Here is a 21,014-nt window from a genome sequence, read left to right on the forward strand (position 1 = left end):
TCCTCTCGCTCTGCATCACTTCCTGGAGGTTGTTCCAGTCTCCATGGAACTCCTCCACTTTATTATTCCTTTTAGCACAATACTATTCCATCACCAACATATACCACAGTTTGTTCAGCCATTTCCCAATTGAAGGGCATCCCCTCGTTTTCCAGTTTTTGGCCACCACAAAGAGCGCAGCTATGAATATTTTTGTACAAGTCTTTTTGTCCATTATCTCTTTGGGGTACAGACCCAGCAGTGCTATGGCTGGATCAAAGGGCAGATATTCTTTTGTCGCCCTTTGGGCATAGTTCCAAATTGCCCTTATGGAGAAATTTTTAACATTCACAAGTCTGAGAAATTTCAAGATTCATACCTCCTTAAACTGGATTGATTTTTCAAAAGAAAAAATGAAACAAAACAATGAAAGTAACATTTGTTATGAATAAAATCAGGTCAATTGCCTTAAAGTTCAGACATTGAATTCAGGGAATCCCTGGGAAATCTCCATATGACATCTTTCCTGATTAGACCAGCATCTATTCTATGTCCCTTCGCTCATTTTTTGCCAAGTAGTTAATAGGATAATGACCCAGCTCTGTGACCTCAAAGCTAGAGGGGACTCTTAGATGAAGAAACGTTCTGTGCCAATGTAAGCTGGTATGTTCTCTACAACTTAGAGTCTTAGAGTTGCCTAGAACACTGGGAGGCTGTGACTAGTCCAGATTCACACAGGGAAGGGGATAAGCAGGTCCCATTTATAGTTGAAGAAACTAAGGCAGACAGAGGTTAAGTTAAACAGCCAGGCTATGTATCAGAGGTTGGACTTGAACTTAAAGGCAGAATTTGAACCCAAGGCTTCCTGGTATCTAGTGCAGCTCTTTAGCCATCATACTATGCTATCTCAATCAGCAATATTAAGATTACAAAAGCTACTCTGCAGAACTGCTGGACAGGTGCAAATAATAGATTTATTATTGAAATCTTGAACTAATTTGAAAATGGTCAGATGGGTTTAGCATATGAGTTTCAGACTTTCTAGTGACATAACATAGGAGTTAGGGTTTGTGGTCTGGAGTCAAAATGATCTGAATTCAAATACAGCCTCAGACACATCAACTGTGTGACCCCGGGCATTTAATCTGTGTGTGTGTGTGTGTGTGTGTGTGTGTGTGTGTGTGTGTGTGTGTGTGTATTAAACAGGGTTGCCCAAAAGTCTTAGTGTAGCTTAAATCTATTATTGTTATAAATCAGATTATTATTATTAAAACCATTTCCTTCCATCAATATTGTGTACTGGTTCCAAGGCAGAAGAGTGATAAGGGCTTGGCAATTGGTGTTAAGTGACTTGCCCAGGGTCACCCAGCTAAGAAGTGTCTGAGGCCAGATTTGAGCTCCTATCTCCAGGCTGAGCTCTCAATCTACTGAATCACCTACTTGTCTCCTAGGAATAATATTATTGTTAAAATCAACATCTATGAAAGCAACTGCCAACCTAGCAAAGGACCCTGATGGAAAGACAAAATGAACCATAATGCCAGGTTCATGAAGCCATGACCACCACCTGAACCACCATCTCCTCTTAGATACTTGCTAGAAGTACCCAGGACCTTGGGCCCAAGAGCCTGGGGAATAGTAATGGCCTTTGGCCTCAGAAACAAGCCCTGTGCAGATGCAGCCTGGCAACTGCCCCTGCAAGGGCTATAGCCCAGCTAGTAGAGAATAACCAGAAGGGAAAGTCCTTTAACAGACCATTAAATTGTTCAGCATCAAAAACTGATATGACTTCATCTGAGAAATTTTTTTTTTACTATTTAAAATATCTTTAAAATGTTTTCCCCAAGATTACATGATTCATTTTGGCTCCCTCCCCCTTCCCAGAGCTGACAAGCAAAGGAAATGACTGTAAAGAAGAGGCACTACCACCCACCTTGCCTCTGCTGTGGGTCCTTTCAATTTAACTTGCAGCTGAAACCTACTCTGGGCTTTATTTCCCCCAGGAGAGCGTGAGCTCCTTGAGAGCAGGGTCTGTCTTACATTTACTTCCATTTACATCCTCAGAGTTTAGGACAGTGCTTTGCATGTACTAAGAGCTTAATAAATTCATTCATTTTTTTTTAAACCTTAACTTCTGTCTTAGAATCAATACTGTTTATTGGTTCTAAGACAGAAGAGTGGTAGGGGCTAGGCAATGGGGGTTAAGTGACTTGCCCAGGGTCACACAGCTGGGAAGTGTCTGAGCCCAAATTTGAACCCCGGACCTCCCATATCTGGACCTGGCTCTCAATCCACTGAGCCACCCAGCTGCCCCTTTTCATTCATTTTTATATGTTGCTTCTTAAGATAGCAGGGCCAGCTAGTACCTTAGAACCAAGATTCTAAGATGAAGGATAGGGGTTAAAAAAATAAATATGTAAGCCTTTTGAGAGCAGGGATAGTTTTGCTGTTGTCTTTGTACACTCTGGCACATAGTCAGTACTTAATAAATGCTTGCTGCTTATTCATTTGCCTCTGTCCCATGATGAGGCTTGAGAGTAGGCTTTCCTAGAAGCTATAACATCATTGTTTCTAATAGTGACCATTTACCCGGCAAGTCATGGTTTCCAAAGAACTTTACAGATCACAACTCCTTGGATGCTCCCAGCAACCCTGTGAGGTGGGATCTCTAAGTATTAACATACTTATTTTTTAAATAAGGAATTGGAAGTGGTTGTTGGGACTAGTTCCTAAATGGTCAGATGCTGTCTGATGTTCTTTCTACACTCATCACAGACACTACTGTTGAGCATAGTGGATGCTGATAGGGAAACACCACTGAACTAGAATTGTGAAGTCCTCCTGCTTGTTTTTGCTGGGTCATTTCATGGAACTTCATTTTCTACTTTGGGTTTTTTCCCTCTAGCAAAGGTCACAGTTGCTTAGTTGATCTTATCTGTCTGTAGACTCTTTTAAGAGACTTTATCAGTGTAGTATCTCAATACTTGGCTCTTGGTACAGGAAATGCAGGGTAGATTGGTGTGTGGTAGGAAGAGAACAGAGTTTTAAAGAATGTACTTCCCATTCGCAGAGTGTGCAATGCCACCTGTTTTAAGTCTGAGTGACCAACTGGTCATCAGAAGGCATCAGCTAATCCCAAAGAGTCATCTGCTCACCCCTCTCTATGACAATTGTTCTATTCATAAAAGAGGGGCATGTTCGGCTTATCTGGACATGTTAGCAGCAACAATCATTGTTTGACATGTGTTTGGAGTTTCATAATGTCCAGATCAAAAACCAACATCATGAAAAGCCCCACAGGAAAAAAAAAATTCTCATGTTCTATAGTGGCAGGACTTCTTTTTTTTTGTGACAGGCTTTTCTTTTTTTAAAATTAGTGTTTTGACAATTATGTTTCAACGTAATTAGTTTCTTTTGTGGTACTATATAAGCATTTAAGAACATAGATATTTTTTAAATTTTATTTAATTGATTAATCAAGAAAAATTTTCCATGGTTAGATTCTTTCCCTCCCCTCTTCCCACCTCCCTACCATAGCCAATGAGCAATTCCACTGGGTTTTACTTGTGTAATTGATCAAGACCTATTTCCATAGTATTTATTTGCATTAGGGTGATCGTTTAGAGCCTACATCCCCAAACATCCCCCTCGACCCATGGGATCAAGCAGTTGTTTTTCTTCTGTGTTTCTGCTCCCACAGTTCTTCCTCTGGATGAGGATAGTGCTCTTTCTCATAAGTCCCTCAGGACTGTCCTGGTTCACTGCATTGCCACTAATGGAGAAGTCCATTACAATCTATTGTACCACAGTGTATCAGTACAATGTTCTCCTGGTTCTGCTCCTTTCACTCTGCATCAGTTCCTGGAGGTTGTTCCAGTTTCCATGGAATTCCTCCACTTTATTATTCCTTTGAGCACAATAGTATTCCATCACCAACATATACCATAAGGTGTTCAGCCATTCCCCAATGGAAGGGCATCCCCTCATTTTCCAATTTTTTGCCCCCACAAAGAGCGCAGCTATGAATATTCTTGTACAAGCCTTTTTCCTTATGATCTCTTTGGGGTACAAACCCAGCAGTGCTATGACTGGATCAAAGGGCAGACAGTCTTTTAAAGCTCTTTGGGCATAATAAGAACATATTTCTTAGGCGTCCACAAGCTTCACCAGATTTCTAATGGTGTCTGTGGTATAAAAAAAAGGTTAAGAACCTCTTTCCTAAGGGGAATTCATATGTTATTTGAATTGTGTAAGGAATAAAATACTGGCAAAATAGCTTTGTTAATACCTTGGAAGTCACTATAATATAAATTGTTCTCTATATATCAAAGCAGCCTGATACCTATTTAGTCATTCAACAAATAAGGGCTTACAAGTTTTCAGGGACTTTGCTAATTCAAATGCAAATATCATGATTTTTAATTTCCTCATTTTATAAGTGAGGGAATGAGGCTTAGAACATGGTGAAGGTTGCCCAAGATCACATAGATCAGCCAGTGTCACAACTGAATTCGAACCCATGTCTTCTGTCTCCAAATTTGATGTTCTTTATAATGTGCTCTGCTGCCTGCCCTAATTAAAACTCCTTATTATCTTTATTTCTAATTGCTGAGAAATAGGAACTTGGAAGAAAATATGAGTAAAGCATTAAGTGCATACTTCTTGCAAAGCACTGGGTTAAGTCCTGAGGATACAAATCAAAAAGGAAGACAGTCCTTGCTCTCAAATAGTTGCCACTCAAATGGGGGAGAGAGTGCACAGGGAAGGTTTTGACTGCAAGTTTCACTGAGAGTGCAGTAACAAAGTAGGGGGTGGAGTCTCTTCTTTAATGTCATTTCCCTGATGGTCATGTCAGTTTCTGATGAAGGGAGATGGTGGCCATGCTTTGGTTTACCTGCCATATGCTGCTTTTTCTCTTTTCTTCCAAGGACCCTTGCTGCTTTAGCTAGGCTCGCTTGCCTGCCCTGTGTATGGCAGTTGCTTGGCAGTTGGTGGGTTGCTTGGGCCCTTCTTCCTAAGAGTTGCTTGTCTGTGTGAAGGCTGTGAGAGCTGGGCTGGAAGCAGCAGCAGTGGTCTGGGGATGGGGGGCCAGTTGTCATTCCAAGGGTTCCCACGCCATCTGCTTGTGAGTGACAGCTGGCCCAGTTTGCTAGTGGTGCTGAAAAAGATGAATCCTCCCCTCAATGATGGCTTCAGAAGCAGATCCCATGGTTTGGTTTTCTCAAGGCTCTTGGGCTGCCTTCATCAGAGTCTGAGAGGAGATGGTGGTCAAGGTGGTGGAGGTTTGACTTGGCCTGGCCCATGCTGCCTCTCGCCTTTCCCTGAAAGGGCATGTGTGCTGCTTTTAGCTAGACAAGTTTGCTTTCTCTGTGAGATGATGGTGGGAAGCAGTGAGACAGAACTTGATCTAAGAAGAAGGCAAAACTTACCTTTAAAAGCCCATTCTGAGAACACGAATAGCAGATTGGTTAATTTCTACTCAAACACTTCAAGTAGCCTCACCCGAGCGGTCAAGAGGATGTTGAAAGACATCTTCAGCTAAATATTTTCTACTGCATAAGATTAACAGCAAATTAAAAAAGAATTGTGGTCTGAATGTTACTTAACAGAATTGCCTTTATATTCTATTTTTTATATAATTAGGTTGGAGAGTAACTTACAGATATGGTTTTAGAGCAGAAATAACTTTTGACATTATTTAATCTCATTTTCTCTAATCAATAAATCCTCAGTAAAGAAATAAAACCATCAAGTCTAAAGTCACAGAGCTTTGTCCTTGATACTTGTTCTGCAAGATTTTTCTCAGTTTCGGGAAGTGATTTGGGACTGGAAATATTAGTGGACAATTTGCTTTTGGTTCCTTTAACACTGTCTAGCAATAGAGCCAATAAATTCAAGATGACAATAGTAACAGCCATTTCCCAACTGAAAAATGCTCAAAGGGACAGCTGGATCATTTGATTGAGAGCCAAGCCTAGAGAAGAGAGGTCCTAGGTTCAAATGTGACCACAGACACTTCCTAACTGTGTGACCATGGGCTACTCACTTAATCCCTATTGCCTAACCCTTACCACTCTTTTGCCTTGGAACCTATTCATAGCATTGATTCTAAGATAGAAGAGTTTACAAAGCTTAAAAGATCAAGAATGCAGTTTTCAGAAGAATTCAAAGATGAAAAAATGCTCCAAATAATTTTCAATTAGATGTAAATTAAAATAGCTCTTAGGTACTATCTTACATCTATCAGATTGGTTAACCTGGCAGAAAAGGAAAAAGCCGAATGCTGGAGGCAATGTAGAAACACGGGGACACTAATGCATTGTTGATGGAATTGTTAATCAGTCCAGTCATTCTGGAGAACTGTTTAGAACTATGCCCCTCAGGCTATAAAATTGTGCATACCCTTTGATATATAAAAACCACTACTGCATTTGTATCTTAAAGAGATCAAAGGAAAAGAAAAGGATATTTATACTAGCTCTTTTTATGATGTCAAGGAATTAGAAATTGAGGAGATACCAGACATTTGGAGAAGGGCTGAATAAGACATGGCATATAATTGTGATGGAACATTATTGTGCTATAAGAAATGATGAGATGATTTCAGATACTTGGGAAGACCTTTATGAATTAATGCAAAGTGAAATGAGCAGAACCATTTTACACAGTATCAGATGTAATGATTATCAACTGAAAGACTTAGCTACTCTGATTAAGACAGTGATTCAAGATAATTCCTAAGGATTCCTCATGAAAAATGCTATTCCCTTCCAGAAAGAGACCTGTTGAGTACAAGTTTAAGTATAATTTTTTCACTTCCTTTTTCTTTTTTACAACATGGATAATATGGAAATAAATTTTGTACAATTTCACATGTGCATATTTGATATATTGTTTGCCTTCTCAATGGGTGGGGGAGTGACTTGAACATAAATTTTTTTTAATGTTAAAAGTAAGCAAACAAAGAAAATGGCCTAGATGGCCCAGTGGAATGAGAGCCAGGTTTAAAGATGAGAGTTGGGGGGGGGGGGAGCTGGGTGGTTCAGTGGATTGAGAGTCAGACCTAGGACACTAGGAGGTCCTAGGTTCAAATCTTGCCTCAGACACTTCTTAGCTGTGTGACCCTGGGTAAGTCACTTTACCCCCATTGCCTAGCCCTTACCACTCTTCTGCCTTGGAGCCAATACACATTATTGACTCCAAGATGGAAGGTAAGGGTTTAAATTAAAAATAATAATAATAATAATAATAAAGATGAGAGTTCCTGGATTCAAATCTGGCCTCAGACATTTCCAAGCTATGTATCCATGTATCCAATGCCTAGTCCTTCCCACTCTTCTGCTTAAAAATGATACACAGTATTGATTATAAAACAGAAAGTAAGGTTTTTTTAAAAAATCATATTTATTCTGTTTTCTCTTTAAACATGCCTTAAACTATTGAAGCACTCACTGTCTAATCCAGGGAAGTTATTTTTTCTCTCTCTATTGACATGCCATTTATTCTCCCTAACTATGCCTTCCTATCATTGCTATCAGGGGTTTTGATGTAAATGTAGTGCCTGCCTCCTTGCAGAGACCAGGATACTAGAATAACCAAATCCACGTTTTTATTATATTATCAGATTTAGAGCATAAGCCCATTGAGGGCAATGACTGTTATTTTCATTTGTGTCTCCCAAGCACTTAGTCCAAGGCCTTACCTGGAGCAGGTGATTAATAAAGGTTTGTAGAATTAATTTATTTTACCCTTTATTATATTTATATTATATATATATATGTATATATATAATATTATATCCTCTGTATGAGGCCTCCATTCAGATACACCTGTAATGTTGAGTATTTGGAAACCAAGACAAAAAAAGCAATTCTTGTTTTCATGGCCCTGTTAAACAAGAAAACTATACATGGTTAGCCAATACTACAAACATGCTATTATTCTTTGCAGACTTTTTTCTTTTTTTTCAAATTTGCTGCCAACATTGGCAAACAACAACATTTTGCTCAATTTAATTTGTAATTTTAGTTTGGCCCTTTGAGTGTTCTTGGAATGACTTTTTCATCCTCTTTGCAGTTTCTCATCCTGTTGGGTTTATAACCCATTTTTTGGTGATTTCTATTTGGATCCAGTCTTTAGGAGCAAAGATTGTGTCACATGTTAAGTTCCAATAGCATCTAGCAATTGTTCAGAGAATGAAATATAGTAAATCCTCCACTGAATCTGTACTCTGGGGGCATTTGGTTGCATGAAGGTGATTGGGGCTCAAAGTCAATCCCAACAGACTCCAAGCTTAAGAGGTTCCACTCAGAATTTGAGTTGGCTTTGTAATGCACTCCCTCAGTCTGAGGACGGGTAAGTGTGCCATCAGCAGAGGACTGACCACTTTTCCGACCACTGCCGTTTATGAATGGATGCATTACATCCTGATCTTTGGAAGTGTTCAGTATGGCAGTTATAATGAGCAGTAGCAACAATACATCCAGGTTTTTCCATGCCCTTTTTGTTCCTTCTCTAACTGGATGTTTTTTACAGTGACAGCCTTAGTATTGCTCTTAAATGTGTTTTCAATATGTTGAGTGCCTTGTGCTTCTTATTTCAGACATTTAAAGTAGATTGTGTAACATTAACTTTTTATGTTGTTTTACAGATACATTTAGACAACAAACTAGTAAATGGCCCCAGGTCAGAATCCATGGAAAACAGTAAATGTGGTAATGATGAAAAACAAAGGTTGAAGTTAAACCAGAACATCCTTGAAAATGTACAGACCACTGAAGAAGACACCATGACGGGTATAGAAGTAGAGAAATGGTCAGAGAACAAGAAATCACCTTTGACCATCCATGTCAAAGGAGACATCAGTGGTCCTGTAACTGAGACTGAAAACTTGAAAAACTCTGAAGACAATGAGAAAAAAACCCCTTTGAGTGACCTCATTGAGCCTCCCAAATTGTTTGCACAAACTGTTAAAAATGGCATTAAAAATGTATACTACTCACCAGCTGACGCTGATGTGTCATTGAAAAAAGTCAAGTTTGAAACAAATGCAAATTTGATTGATCATGACACAGAAAGCAATCCCAATCCCTCTTTGGGGAACACTACTAGCTCTGACAATAGAGCAGGTGCTTTGGTCCCTGGCATTTACCATGCTCACCTTAAGAAGGAAGATAATAGTTTAGTGATACAAAAGACAGATTCTACCTGTCACTCTACTCAGTACCCCACAGACACCTTTTTGAACCATAATATCAGTGCCCAGGAAAATCAATCTCATATAGTTACATGGGAAAAAAGATTCGACCAAGGAGAAGTTCCTGAAAGCAAACCCAACAGGGAGTTAGCACAAGATAATTCTCTGGTTCAACCTAGTCTTCTAACACTGATGAGAGACAGGAGGCTGACTCTAGAGCAGGTAGTGGCCATAGAAGCCCTCACTCAGCTATCAGAAGCTCCATCTGAAAATTCTTCACCATCTAAATCAGATAAAAATGAAGAGACCACAAATTTGACAACAAACTTGCTTCACAGCTGTAAAGCAATTTTATGTTCTGTAGGATCCTCTGCAGGAAAAGACTTCCAAGATCCAAACCTAAAAATCGATTCCGTGGTCCTGCCTCCCTGTCCCTCTTTGGAAAAGAAAACGTCTAGGAAGCCGGTGCTATACAATGGCCAAAATAATTCCAAATATCCCAGTACTTTAATGACAAATCATAACACCTCTAAGACACATGCATCTTCAAGAGTCACTAAGTCAGGACTCATCACAGAACCAAGTTCAAATTCTTCTAGGAATCATAGCAACAAAGAAATTGTTCTTCAGGGGAGAATCACCGTTGGTCGGTGTGCAAAGACTTCACATGGTTTACACACAAGTAGCAAGTTGGCATTTTGCAGGCAATTACAGGAAAGCACTGGTAAAAGGTTTGACTCCAAAAATAATTTGTCTTATAAGAATACCCCTCACAGTCAAATAGAAGAAGATGTAGCTGCCCAGTTGACCCAACTTGCATCCATTATTGAATCCAATAATGCAAAGCGAGAGGAAAAAGAAGGTACAAAGACACTTTCCAGCCTTGAGAGTCACGATGCACAGCAAAAATACAACCAAGAACAAAGTTCATTTCAAGAGAAACTGCCTGTCCCTGTACAGAACAACCGAGGCTCATTGTTGGCGAAACAAAAACCATCCTCCCATAAAAAGGGGAAATCTGCCTCATGGAAGCAAAGACTGAAGAAAATGCCTCCAGCCAAGAACAATCTACAAAATGACCAGAGTGAACGGGAGCGCCTGGCTTGGCAGTATGGCAAGTTTCATGATCTCTGGGTCGGGTCCAAACTTCGAAGATTAGGGTACATTTCCTCCCGAGAATTTCATGCTACCATGATAGAGCAAAACCCTTTACTCACCAAAGTACCAAAACCACTCACTCAAAGTACTTTATCATCACCACATAAAAAAGTGTTTCTTCCTCTCACTCAGATAAAATTCCACAGACACTTACCTGAGTCAGCACAGGAGAAAATGAAGGAAAAACTGTTTGGTTTCAAAGAGGTCCCCGAACACATGCAACCTGAGGCTGTCGATACTTTGCCAAGAGGTGCGCTTCCAGCGGGTTTGCAGCAGAGCGGTGGGCCTTCCGTAGATGCTCTTTCTCTGTTCCAGTTATGCTCAAAGTCCCCTTTAAGCAGACCAAGCAGCAACGTCCAGGTGTTTACAGAAAATGGTCATAATTCTCAGGTACAGCAATCAGTGAATGTCAATCAGTCTCTGAATCAAAACAGCCAGAAAGATGGTGCTACAGCTGATGATGACCAAACCCAGTTCCAGCAGGATGTGGAAGAACCACCAAGGAGTCAGAGACTGCAATCGCTGCCTTCTCCCTGTTGCGACACCCAGGTGCCAGGCACCATCAAAACTCTCAGGAATGAAAATGCAGCATGCCCAGGTGGAAGGACAGCCAGTGGGTTAGGGGTCGTTACTTCACATGGTGCTACAAGTGATTTGGGGAGTTCCCCAGGGAAGAACACACTGAGCTGTTTCCTTGAATCCCCAATGACCTTCCTGGACACCCCCACCAAAAATCTGCTTGATACGCCAACAAAAAAAGGACCTTCTGAGCTGCCAAGCTGTAGCTGTGTCGGTAAGTGCATTCTCATTAGGCTTTTTACTTTTCAGATGGCTTGTAGAGTAAAGTGGTAGATTGGATGACCCTTACCATTTCGATGTTTACTGTTTTGGCTATGCCGGTTGGTCTTTTTATAGCCAGGGGCTCATTTGCAGATTGGATGGGTCCTCAGTAGAAGTCCCTTATGAAAATGTCATACTTGGCCCTTTTAGTATTATAAATACATACATATGTAAACACTTCCATGCATATGTATGGATACACCCAATATATGTGTAGGTATACAGTTAGTATATGTATCTGTGTGTGTGTGTGTATACACAACCCTGGGCCTTCAGGGGTGTTCAAAACCATTAAGACTATTAACTTGATTTCAGGTAAACCTGTCAAAAATCAGAATTTGATTTGCTATTTTTTTGTGCCTATTTCAAAGCCAAGTTCTTACAGGCTAAATAAGCTTCAAAAGACTAATATTTAATCATTTTTTATTGGAAAGGTATGGTGTAATGGGAATAACACTATACCCACAGTGTGAAGAGACCTGGGTTCATATATTGACTTTGTTTGACATTTACTCTCTGAATGACCCTGGGTAAGTCATTTATACTCTCTGAATCTTGGTTCTTTGTACCATAGACCTCACAGGGCACTCTTGAGATAGGTGATTTGGAAGCCTTAATGTACTATAGAAATATGTCTGAGTATATATATTCCGCTTAGGAAAAATAGAGGCTAGCTTTATTTTTGGAATGTCTTTGATACGGTATGTATTTATAGTGGATCAGCTGTGTATAAATAGACCCTTTTCCTCACTGGGGCTTATTTCCTCTTACTGTTTCTAGGGTTTCTGAAAATATGGAATGCAACATGAGTTGCAAATTTCAATGTAGCTTTGAATTAAACTTTAGTCATATTAAATCTCTCTGTTGTCACAAATTAAAATATTTAATCTGCTGGGAATCTCCAGCTATAACAATAAGACAATTTTGCTGAAGCGAAACTCGGTTTTACATCGCTTCTCTAGTTTCAAAAAGCGAAGCACGTTAAGGTCTGTGTTTGCTTGTAAGTAAGTCTACTTGGTCATTTCTGATGAGCAAGTGATTGTTGCCTTAACCTCTGTGTCTGAAGACTATCAGGATTAAGGTAGGGGAAAACATTTGAGAGACCAGAAGATCCGTGAGCTTGATATGGAGAATCCTCGCCAGATCGCTTCTGTGCGGCTGGAGGAAGACATGGATTTCTCTGACAAATCCTTTTGAAAACAGTCAAAAATGTAATACGAGTCATGAGTAATATGAGCGACTAAATTTGGTCCCTGCCTCTAGTCTGGTCTCCTGGAAGTCATTGCTATTTCATATCAAAGATCACTGGAGAGAGAATTGTCTTCAGATCATGTAGGTCAACTCCCTAATTTTATACTGGTGGAAACTGAGGCCCAGAGAGGGAAAATAATACATGCAGCCTTATAGGAGGAGTAAGTGGTAGGTTTGAACTGAGACCTAATTCTCTGGCTTTATGTTACAACATGGGTTGTCGGTCCTGAGCCCAACCTATAAAAGAACAGAACAGAACTGTTTTTCCTTTGTTAGTCACGAGCCTCACCCATCGTAGTACTAGCATAGAATTTGGTAAACACAAAGATGTATATGCAGTGGTGTTCAGTTACTACCAGGACCAGAAGGACCTCATTATCACAACAAAATGGGGACTATATATAACCTGGTCCCATAGCACAACCCCTAAGGGCCTTTTCTGTCATCATATGACTAAGAGAGTCTGCATAGGTGGAAGATAAGAAGAGCCCTCTTTTCCTGCCCCCCAAAGTGAAAAGGATTATTCTGAGTTCATGATTCATTTGGCCATTATTCTATGAGGTAAGGTAATAAGTAGTGCTTTCGTTTTATAGGACTGGCGGCAGAGCTGTGGAAAGGATGCTAGATAGAGAGGTAGGCTAATAGGGCTTCTCCTGGTTTTGCCACTCTTTCTCTGGCCTACCCCAAGCAAGTCACTTTGTCAAAAATGGGGGTCAGATACTGCACCTGACGAGAAATTGGTGTGAATGCTCCCTCGTAAGCCTTGATTCTAAGTCATCATTATTCCCGTAGATATGAAGCTTCCATCTGATGACTCATTTTGGCATGGAGTTAACACTGAGATCTCTCAATGGCTGTGCCACCTAAGTGGATGCCCTGATAGGTTCCAGCTGGCAAGGCGTTAAGCATAACTTTGGTGTTGATTTGTTTTTCTGTCAGTGGAGGACCTTTCTTAGTACTTAAGATCAAAGCATATCAGCATCAGAAGGCTAGAACTATCTAGTCATGAAGTTTGGGGTCAGAGCACTTGGTGAAGGAGGCTTCTGAACTGTGGAAGGGCTGTGATCTGGGTCTGCGGAGTGGCTTCCACCCAAAGGAAGCGCAGGGCAATAAGACGTCTCAGCTAGAGTCCCGGTGAATTATCGATGGAGGTAAGGCTAGGAGACTTGCCCAGTTGTCCGAATGAAGAAGTCCTGTGAATCTAGGCGTACTGTGAGGCTTTGCTGGGCAGCCTGGGGCATGATTTGCCCTGTCTTGTTTCGGAGAGCATGCCACTCTGTGTCAGTGGGATCCCAATGGGGTGGCAGAGAGGAGATCATGGTAGCCCTGGATTTCATTTGAGTCACAGATCTTATAGAGCTGGAATGACTCTACAGTCTTTTAGAGGCAGAAGGGACTTGTAGGTATGGAACCAAAGTGTGTTAGCGCCAGAGTGGGCCTCTTAGGTCACTTAGCTCACACTCCTCTTTTTATATGTAATGACAATAGCTACATTTATCGGCCACCTTAAGGTTTGCGCAGTGCTTTCAGACTGCTACCTAATTTGATTCTCACAGCAACCCTGGCAGATAGATATTATTATTGTCCCATTTTATAGTTGAGGAAACTGAGGCAGAGTTAGTTAAATGCCTTACCCAGGATTATAATGCTAGTATTTCTTCCTGCTTTGCCATTTATACATAAGTTAACTGTTTCCTAGTGAATCGAAGTCACAGATTTCTGCTTCAGGTTTTGGAAGATTCACTGTCTTTCTTTAAAATACTCCACCACAGGGGCAGCCAGGTGGCCGAGTGGATAGAGGGTCAGTCCTGGAAACAGGAGGTGTCCTGGGTTCAAATTTATATCAATTCTAACACAGAAGGAAGGGTTTAAAAATAAATCCTTCACAACTTTGAAATTGAGGCTAAGCAAACTAATCATCCAGAATTTCTATCATGGTCTTCTAGACCCAGGAAATATGGAAATATGTATACAGAAGTACAAATTATTGTCAATCCTTGAGTTATCTCCAGAAAAAACAACAACAACTTTCTCTTACCCTTTGAACATTTAATATGTTTCAAGGCCATTCAGGAGTGCTTGTTTTTCCAGCTGGTGTGTGCTAAGGGAGTGAAATCTCAGTTTAATATATTCGTCTGAGTGAAACATAATTACAAAGATGAATCTGCTACAAACATAATAATTGTGCCTTAGGCAGCTCTATATGATGAGAGGAAATAAAAAATAAAACAAAACGAAACTCTAAAAAAAATAATCATATACCTGTGGGTAGCTAGGTGGCTTTTAATGTATTGAGAGCCGGCCTAGAGATGGGAGGACCTGGGTTCAAATCTGGGCTCAGACTCTTCCTAGCTGTGTGACCCTTGGCAAGTCATTTAAGCCCCATTGCTTCATCCTTACCACCTCTTCTGCCTTGGAACCAATGATTAGTATTAATTCTAAGGCAGAAGGTGAGAGGTTTAAAAAAAATGTTAAAGCATACACTTAGAAAACAAAGCAGTCTGGAACTCACTTCATGTGGAGGTAATTAGCTTGAAAGATTTCCTTAATGATCCTTGAAAGCTTAGTGGTCCTGCCTCCATTGATCATAGGTTTACAAGCTGAAAGGACCTCAGAGATCACCTAACCCAGCCTCCTCATTTCAGAAATGACTAAACTGTATCTGAGAGAGTTGAAATGACTCATGTATGATCACACAGCAAATAAAAAAACTGGGGCTGTGAAGATGACCCTGAGCAATCAAAAACCCATTAAGTTGTGCTCAATATTCTCTGTTCAAGACAGCAGATGTGTGAAATGCATCTCCAACAAGACATCAATCCAAAACAGTTAAAAGACAAGCAGTTTGGGTCCTTGTGGTCTAAGCCAGCAATCATCCATGAAACAATCTGTTCCCCACGGGTTCTAGGTAGCCAAGAGGTTTCATTGACAATGCTTTGCAAGGCCTGAGAGAAAGGGTTTTGGATTACTCCTTGTTTCCTTTACTTGCATCACTGCCTTCCTTCCATTTCTGTAGGTAATTAAAATTAACGATAATAAAGTTGGCCCTTAGGCAGAATTTAACCATGTGAGTTCACGGAATCAAGATGACAATAAAAATAGAGTGAGTTAAAAAGCACGCGTGATGGATTCTCCTTTGGCCTCCTGGAAGAAATAGGGATTAATGAGGAATAAAATGCTGAGAGAGTAGACAAGGCACGCCTCACTGCACCCCATCTTGCTGACTCTTTCATCAATCTGGGTACTTCAGGGTTCCATGATCTCCTTCCCATGGACACTCTCTCCACCAAAGTAGATGGATTGGGATGTTCATCCTAAGCAGATCTCAGCCAACCTAATGGTTAGCATCTCCACACTTTGTAGGTGAGGCCTTTCAAAGAACTGCAGACATAGGTCTGCAGACACACTGGACCTCTGTTCAAAGATCTTCAGAACGTACACTCTATTGGCATGGCCTCCAAGAACCCAGGGTCACTTTCATACCACAATGAAGGGCCAATGAAGTAGGAGCTTGAAGTAGGAGCTTGATAGAACTTAAGGTCAGCAACAGCCAACCTGGCAGTCTCCTGTAAAATCTCACAATCACCAAAGCTTTAGCAAGAAACTTGTTTCAACGTCTAGAAAATATTTTGTTGTGATACTTTGATTACATTCTTTAATGTTTGCCCCTCTCCCCCCAAACAAATTCAGTAAAAATAGCTTCCCCAGTTGCATCTGTTAAGAACAATTCTGTTAATCTTTGAGTTTAATAATATTATTCCTTCCACAGAACAAATTATAGAAAAAGATGAAGGGCCATACTATACACATCTTGGAACAGGACCAAGTGTGGCTGCTGTCAGGGAAATCATGGAGGCCAGGTGAGGACAAAAAAATCATTCCTTGTATGTAAAAACAAAAACGAAAAGCTTGAATTGTAAGTTTGCTGACATCAGAGTCCCATATTACACTCCAGTGTGACCTCGTGGTTCAGAGGTGAACCTGGGTTCTTGAAAGCATTGCCCGCTGAGCACCAAGGTCTGGATAGTCCTCCTCAGTGGGACGTGCTTCAGATACAAGCCAGGTGGCAGGCTAGGTATCTTGGTAGAAGACCACCGTAGTTAAGATTGGTGAGCCCCGTCCCCAGAAAGTTGGCCATTAGCTAATAAAGTTTATTTGCCTACAGAACTAAGAAAGAATTATTTTAAAAAACTGAGGGGTTGTAATCTGCATTGGTAAAGGATGTGTCCTCACTGGGGAAATCATAGATCTTTGGACTATGGATCAGATTCAATGCAGATAAATGCTTTCTGAGAATAACTATTCAGTCAGGTCAGGTGAATGAAGTCGGAAAGAGGATTGTCAATACAGTGCTAATTAGGACACAAGAAAGGGAGCTTGTCAAGTGGTATCCCTCCGGTGTCCCTCCAGAATTGCTCAGTCTCCCTGGATATTTGTAGGTCTGGTTCATTCTTTATAAACATAGACAGTGAATTCTCTTTGTTATGTGAGATGGCTCTCTAGAAGGAGGAGAAGGAGGAATCCTGGGAGGAAAATGAGGATGTAAAAGACATCAATAAAAATTTAATTTGAAAAAACACAGACAACTAATAAAAGAATCACAAAGCAAGATTGACTGACCTTCACAGCCCTTGTTTTAATTTCACATTACTTGCCTTGAATCCAATGTATCAAGTACCTTTACTGGAGCTGTGGCATCTTTTTTTTTAAAACCCTGACCTTCTCTCTTGGAATCAATACTGTGTATTGGTTCTAAGGCAGAAGAGCAGTAATGGCTAGGCAGTGGAGGTTAAGTGACTTTACCAGGGTCACACACAGGTTGTGGCATCATTAAAGAATGTGATAGTCTAATCCCATAATAGAAAAATAAGCATGAGACCTGTGAAGAACAGAATATTTGCTTTGACGACCTAAAATTCCACTTGCTCCAGAGTAGAAGTTTTGGGAAAAGAGGGAGGCTATTGTGCCAACTTCATTCATTCATTCTACAAACAAGAGTGCAAGCAAAAACATTTGCATCATTGTGAATTGCTCAGATTTTATGTTGGAAGCATCATCTAGTAAAATTCCTGCCTGCACCTGAATCCCCTCTTCACCACACCCCAGTGAAGGAGATTTAGCTTCTGTCTGAAGACCTCCTTTAGGACAAACCCTCTTGAGTCATCCCATTGCACCTTCCAGCACTTTTATTGTTAGAAAGTTTCCCTTGCCTCAGACCTCAATTTTCTTCTTGGCTATGTTTGCTCCTCATTCTTTTTGCTTCTTGTTCTGCCCTTTAGGGTCAAACAAAACAAATCTCTTCTTTCTTCCTGATGGCTCTTCCATTATGAGAAGGCAGCTCTCATAGCTCCCCAGATCTTGTTTTTTCTTCTTTAACATCCCACAAGATGATCTGGTGTGACATGAACTCCAGGCCCTTCACCATCTTGATCACTCTTCCCTTGACAGTCTTCTCCTGCCTATCACCCTTCCTAAAGTGTTGTGTCCAGCACTGAGCAAAGTACTTGTAGGTGAGGGTGTGACGAGACTGGGCAGTGTTTGTTGGTTCTCTCATTCCTCTCACCCAGGACACTATACCCCTCTTAAAGTAAGTCAAGAGGGCATTCATTTTCTTGGCTGCTATTCCATCATATTGTTGAATGAGTGACCTTCCAGATCATTAGAATCCCCAGACCTTTTACAGATGACCTACTGTCTGGTCATGCTTATTCAGTCTCATACCTGTGGAGTTGATTTTTAACCAATGTGTAGAACTTTGTTACACTTCAATCTCCATGAAATTCCATCTTAGTGTATTTGGGTCAGTGTTTTAGCCCAGAGGTTACTCACCTTTTTTGTGTCTTGGGCCCCTTCGGGAGTCAGCCTCATGAAACCTATTTACTCCTTTTCCGAATGATGTCTTTTGTTGTTGTTTTTATTATTTTATTTTTTAACCCGTACCTTCTCTCTAAGAAGCACTACTAAGAATTGGTTCCAAGAACAGAAAAGCAAGGCAACTGGAGTCAAGTGACTTGCCTAGGGTCACACAGCTAGGAAGTATCTGAGGCAAGATTAGAACTCTGGAAGGATTTGAGCTATATCTAGGTCTGTTACTCTATGTACTGTGCTACCTAGCTGCCCCAGAATGATGGTTTTTTTTTTAATACATAAAATGAAATAATGAAGATTTCAAAGGAAAAGAATTTCATTGAAAAACAGTTATAAAAAAAAATTTAAGGTCATAGACCTCAGGTAAAGAAGTCTTCAAGCCTATCAAGGCACTTTTGATCCTTGATTCTGTTTCCCACTATGTTCTGTATTCTTCCCAGCTGTTTGTCATTAGCAGATTTGATAAGCCTGCTATCTGAACCTTTATATTAGCCATTGATTATAAGGTTAAATAGCCTAATGCCAAGCGCTGATCCCTGGAGCTCTCTAATAGAGACTTCTCTTCAAATTCAGGTCTAACTCTTACTTAAGTCCAACCATTTGACCAGTTCTGAATGTCTGATTGTATTATCTGTTTCACATCTTCTCATGCTTTCCACAAGAATGACACATCAAACGTTTTGGTAAGATCTATGTAAAAGACCTCTAGCCCATAGCTTCTTAACTTTGGGGTTCATAGACACTCCATGGTCTGAGTATACATTTCAGGGAATCTGTGAGAAAAAACAGCACAACTTAATTTTTATTATCTTCTAATAAATGTTATCATTTCCTATAGTTATTTAAAAATACTATTCTGTGAAAGGGTCCATAGGCTTTATCGAACTGACTTTCCCAAGGAGTTTAGGACACACAAAAATAGATTAAGAATACCTGCTCTAGAGCCATATTGGTGAAGGCATGGTACACGTCCCCTGGCATGCCAGAGCGGGCTGCTCCGTTCCCCATTTCCACAGTGCATGAGGATATTTTTTGCATGTCCTGCCCCTCTGTCCAGCAGCCAATGTGATCACTTCCTCCCTCCACTCTCTGGGGTAATGTGGGGGGTTCACAGGTAGCTTGAAGGTGCAGTCTGGGTATGTGATCTCTAAATGGTTCACCAATGCTGCTCTTGAGCATTCCACTTTTAGTAAACCTGTCAGATGAGGAAATAAATCATCTGGTGTAATCATTTCTTTTTTTTTACCCTTTTCCTTCCATCTTAGACTCAATACTATGTATTGGTTCCATGGCAGAAGAGTGGTAGGGCCTAGGTAATGGGGGTTAAGTAACTTGCCCGGGATCATACCAGTATCTGAGGCTAGAGTTGAACCCAGGTTCTTCCTTCTCTAGGTCACTGAGCCACCCAGCAGCTTTTATCATTTCTTGATAAAGCAATGCATATTAGTTCTTGTGATCATCTCTTTCTTCTCTAGATATTCAGTTGCATATATCTTTAGTAATATATTCTATAATTCTACTCAGTTTGCAAGTTTTTCCCTTATCCTCAAAATGAACCTTCTTAGTATTTAAACCAAATTACGATTTGGCAAGTAGGACCTTGTCCCAAGGCTCTGAAATTTAGAAGAGATTCTCGCAGCAATTTTGAGTTTTCAATCGATATAGAAATGACTAAGTTTAGCACATGGTTACTAAGAAAAATTACTTAAAGTACCAAAGCATCATTTGGCAACTTCTTTCCCTCCTCCTGTTTTTTTCACACACCCACCCATCAGAGCACCCCAGGTGAGTTCCTCCCCAGCCCAGTCTGACCAGCTTCCTCACTGCTGGTTGGCTCTCTCTCTGTCTCTGTCTCTCTTTCTCTCCCTTTCCTTTTCAAACTAAACTTGGGACATATTTGTTGCTATTTGCTCTGGACAAATTTTGTATTGCTTGCCCTGAGTGCACAAGTCATTAGTTAAAGTTCTGATTAAACTAGACTCATATTTAGTTTAGAAGGTTTGCATTTCAGAGAGTACTGCATCAGGTTTCTTCTTCCAATTTTTTTATATTCAGATATGGTGAAAAAGGAAGAGCGATTAGGATAGAAGTCGTCGTATATACAGGCAAAGAAGGAAAAAGCTCTCAGGGGTGTCCAATTGCCAAGTGGGTAAGTAGTTGGTATTTCTACATTTTGGTGGGAGGGAAGGATGGGAGGATTGATTGGTCCTGACTCGGCCTTTAAGTTTCCTCCAAATGGTACTTTGACTTGGAACTAAATATTTCTAGCTATTAGAATATGCTAGTCAGGAAGATGAAGTGGAAGGGGCTCCGGGAGGCAGGAGAGGGGGTGAGGGGGGTGTCATGTGTAGTTGTAGAACTAGTAATTTTGCTCCTTTGGAATCTCATTTCCTTATCTAGAAAATGGACTCCCTGGGTTGTTGTGAGGAATGTTACTTGGGGCCACAAATGGAGGAAATATTTTATTTCCATTTCTGGTTGTCTTCCAATGGACTAAAGTCAGTTTATATTTTCTAGATGAGACCAGGCCAAGAGTGTTGGAGGAATCCCCTGAAATCAAAGGTTCCAAAACAGATCTGAGTGGCTATTGTTAGAAGAGGCCTGGCTAGCTGAGGCGTTCTGTCATGAGGTTGGGGCTGCCTTGAAATGCCTAAAGCATTTTCTCATTGTGTTTGTAATGACTGGAGGGGGACAATTCACAGATGAAGGAGAATAACTGTTT

At 40.6% G+C, this 21,014-nt stretch overlaps 1 protein-coding gene across 1 annotated transcript in view; it reads left to right on the forward strand.

Moving 5' to 3' along the window:
• The window catches only part of TET1 (tet methylcytosine dioxygenase 1), a 183,968-nt gene that overhangs the window by 78,115 nt on the left and 84,839 nt on the right, over positions 1-21,014 (forward strand). The window contains exons 4-6 of the mRNA XM_001368924.4: positions 8,630-11,126; positions 16,194-16,284; positions 20,348-20,441. Coding sequence (XP_001368961.3) covers positions 8,630-11,126; positions 16,194-16,284; positions 20,348-20,441 — 2,682 coding nt within the window. The remainder of the gene's footprint in view (positions 1-8,629; positions 11,127-16,193; positions 16,285-20,347; positions 20,442-21,014) is intronic.

This window comes from Monodelphis domestica, chromosome 1, assembly GCF_027887165.1.
Source record: "Monodelphis domestica isolate mMonDom1 chromosome 1, mMonDom1.pri, whole genome shotgun sequence".
In the NCBI taxonomy this organism is placed as follows: domain Eukaryota; kingdom Metazoa; phylum Chordata; class Mammalia; order Didelphimorphia; family Didelphidae; genus Monodelphis; species Monodelphis domestica.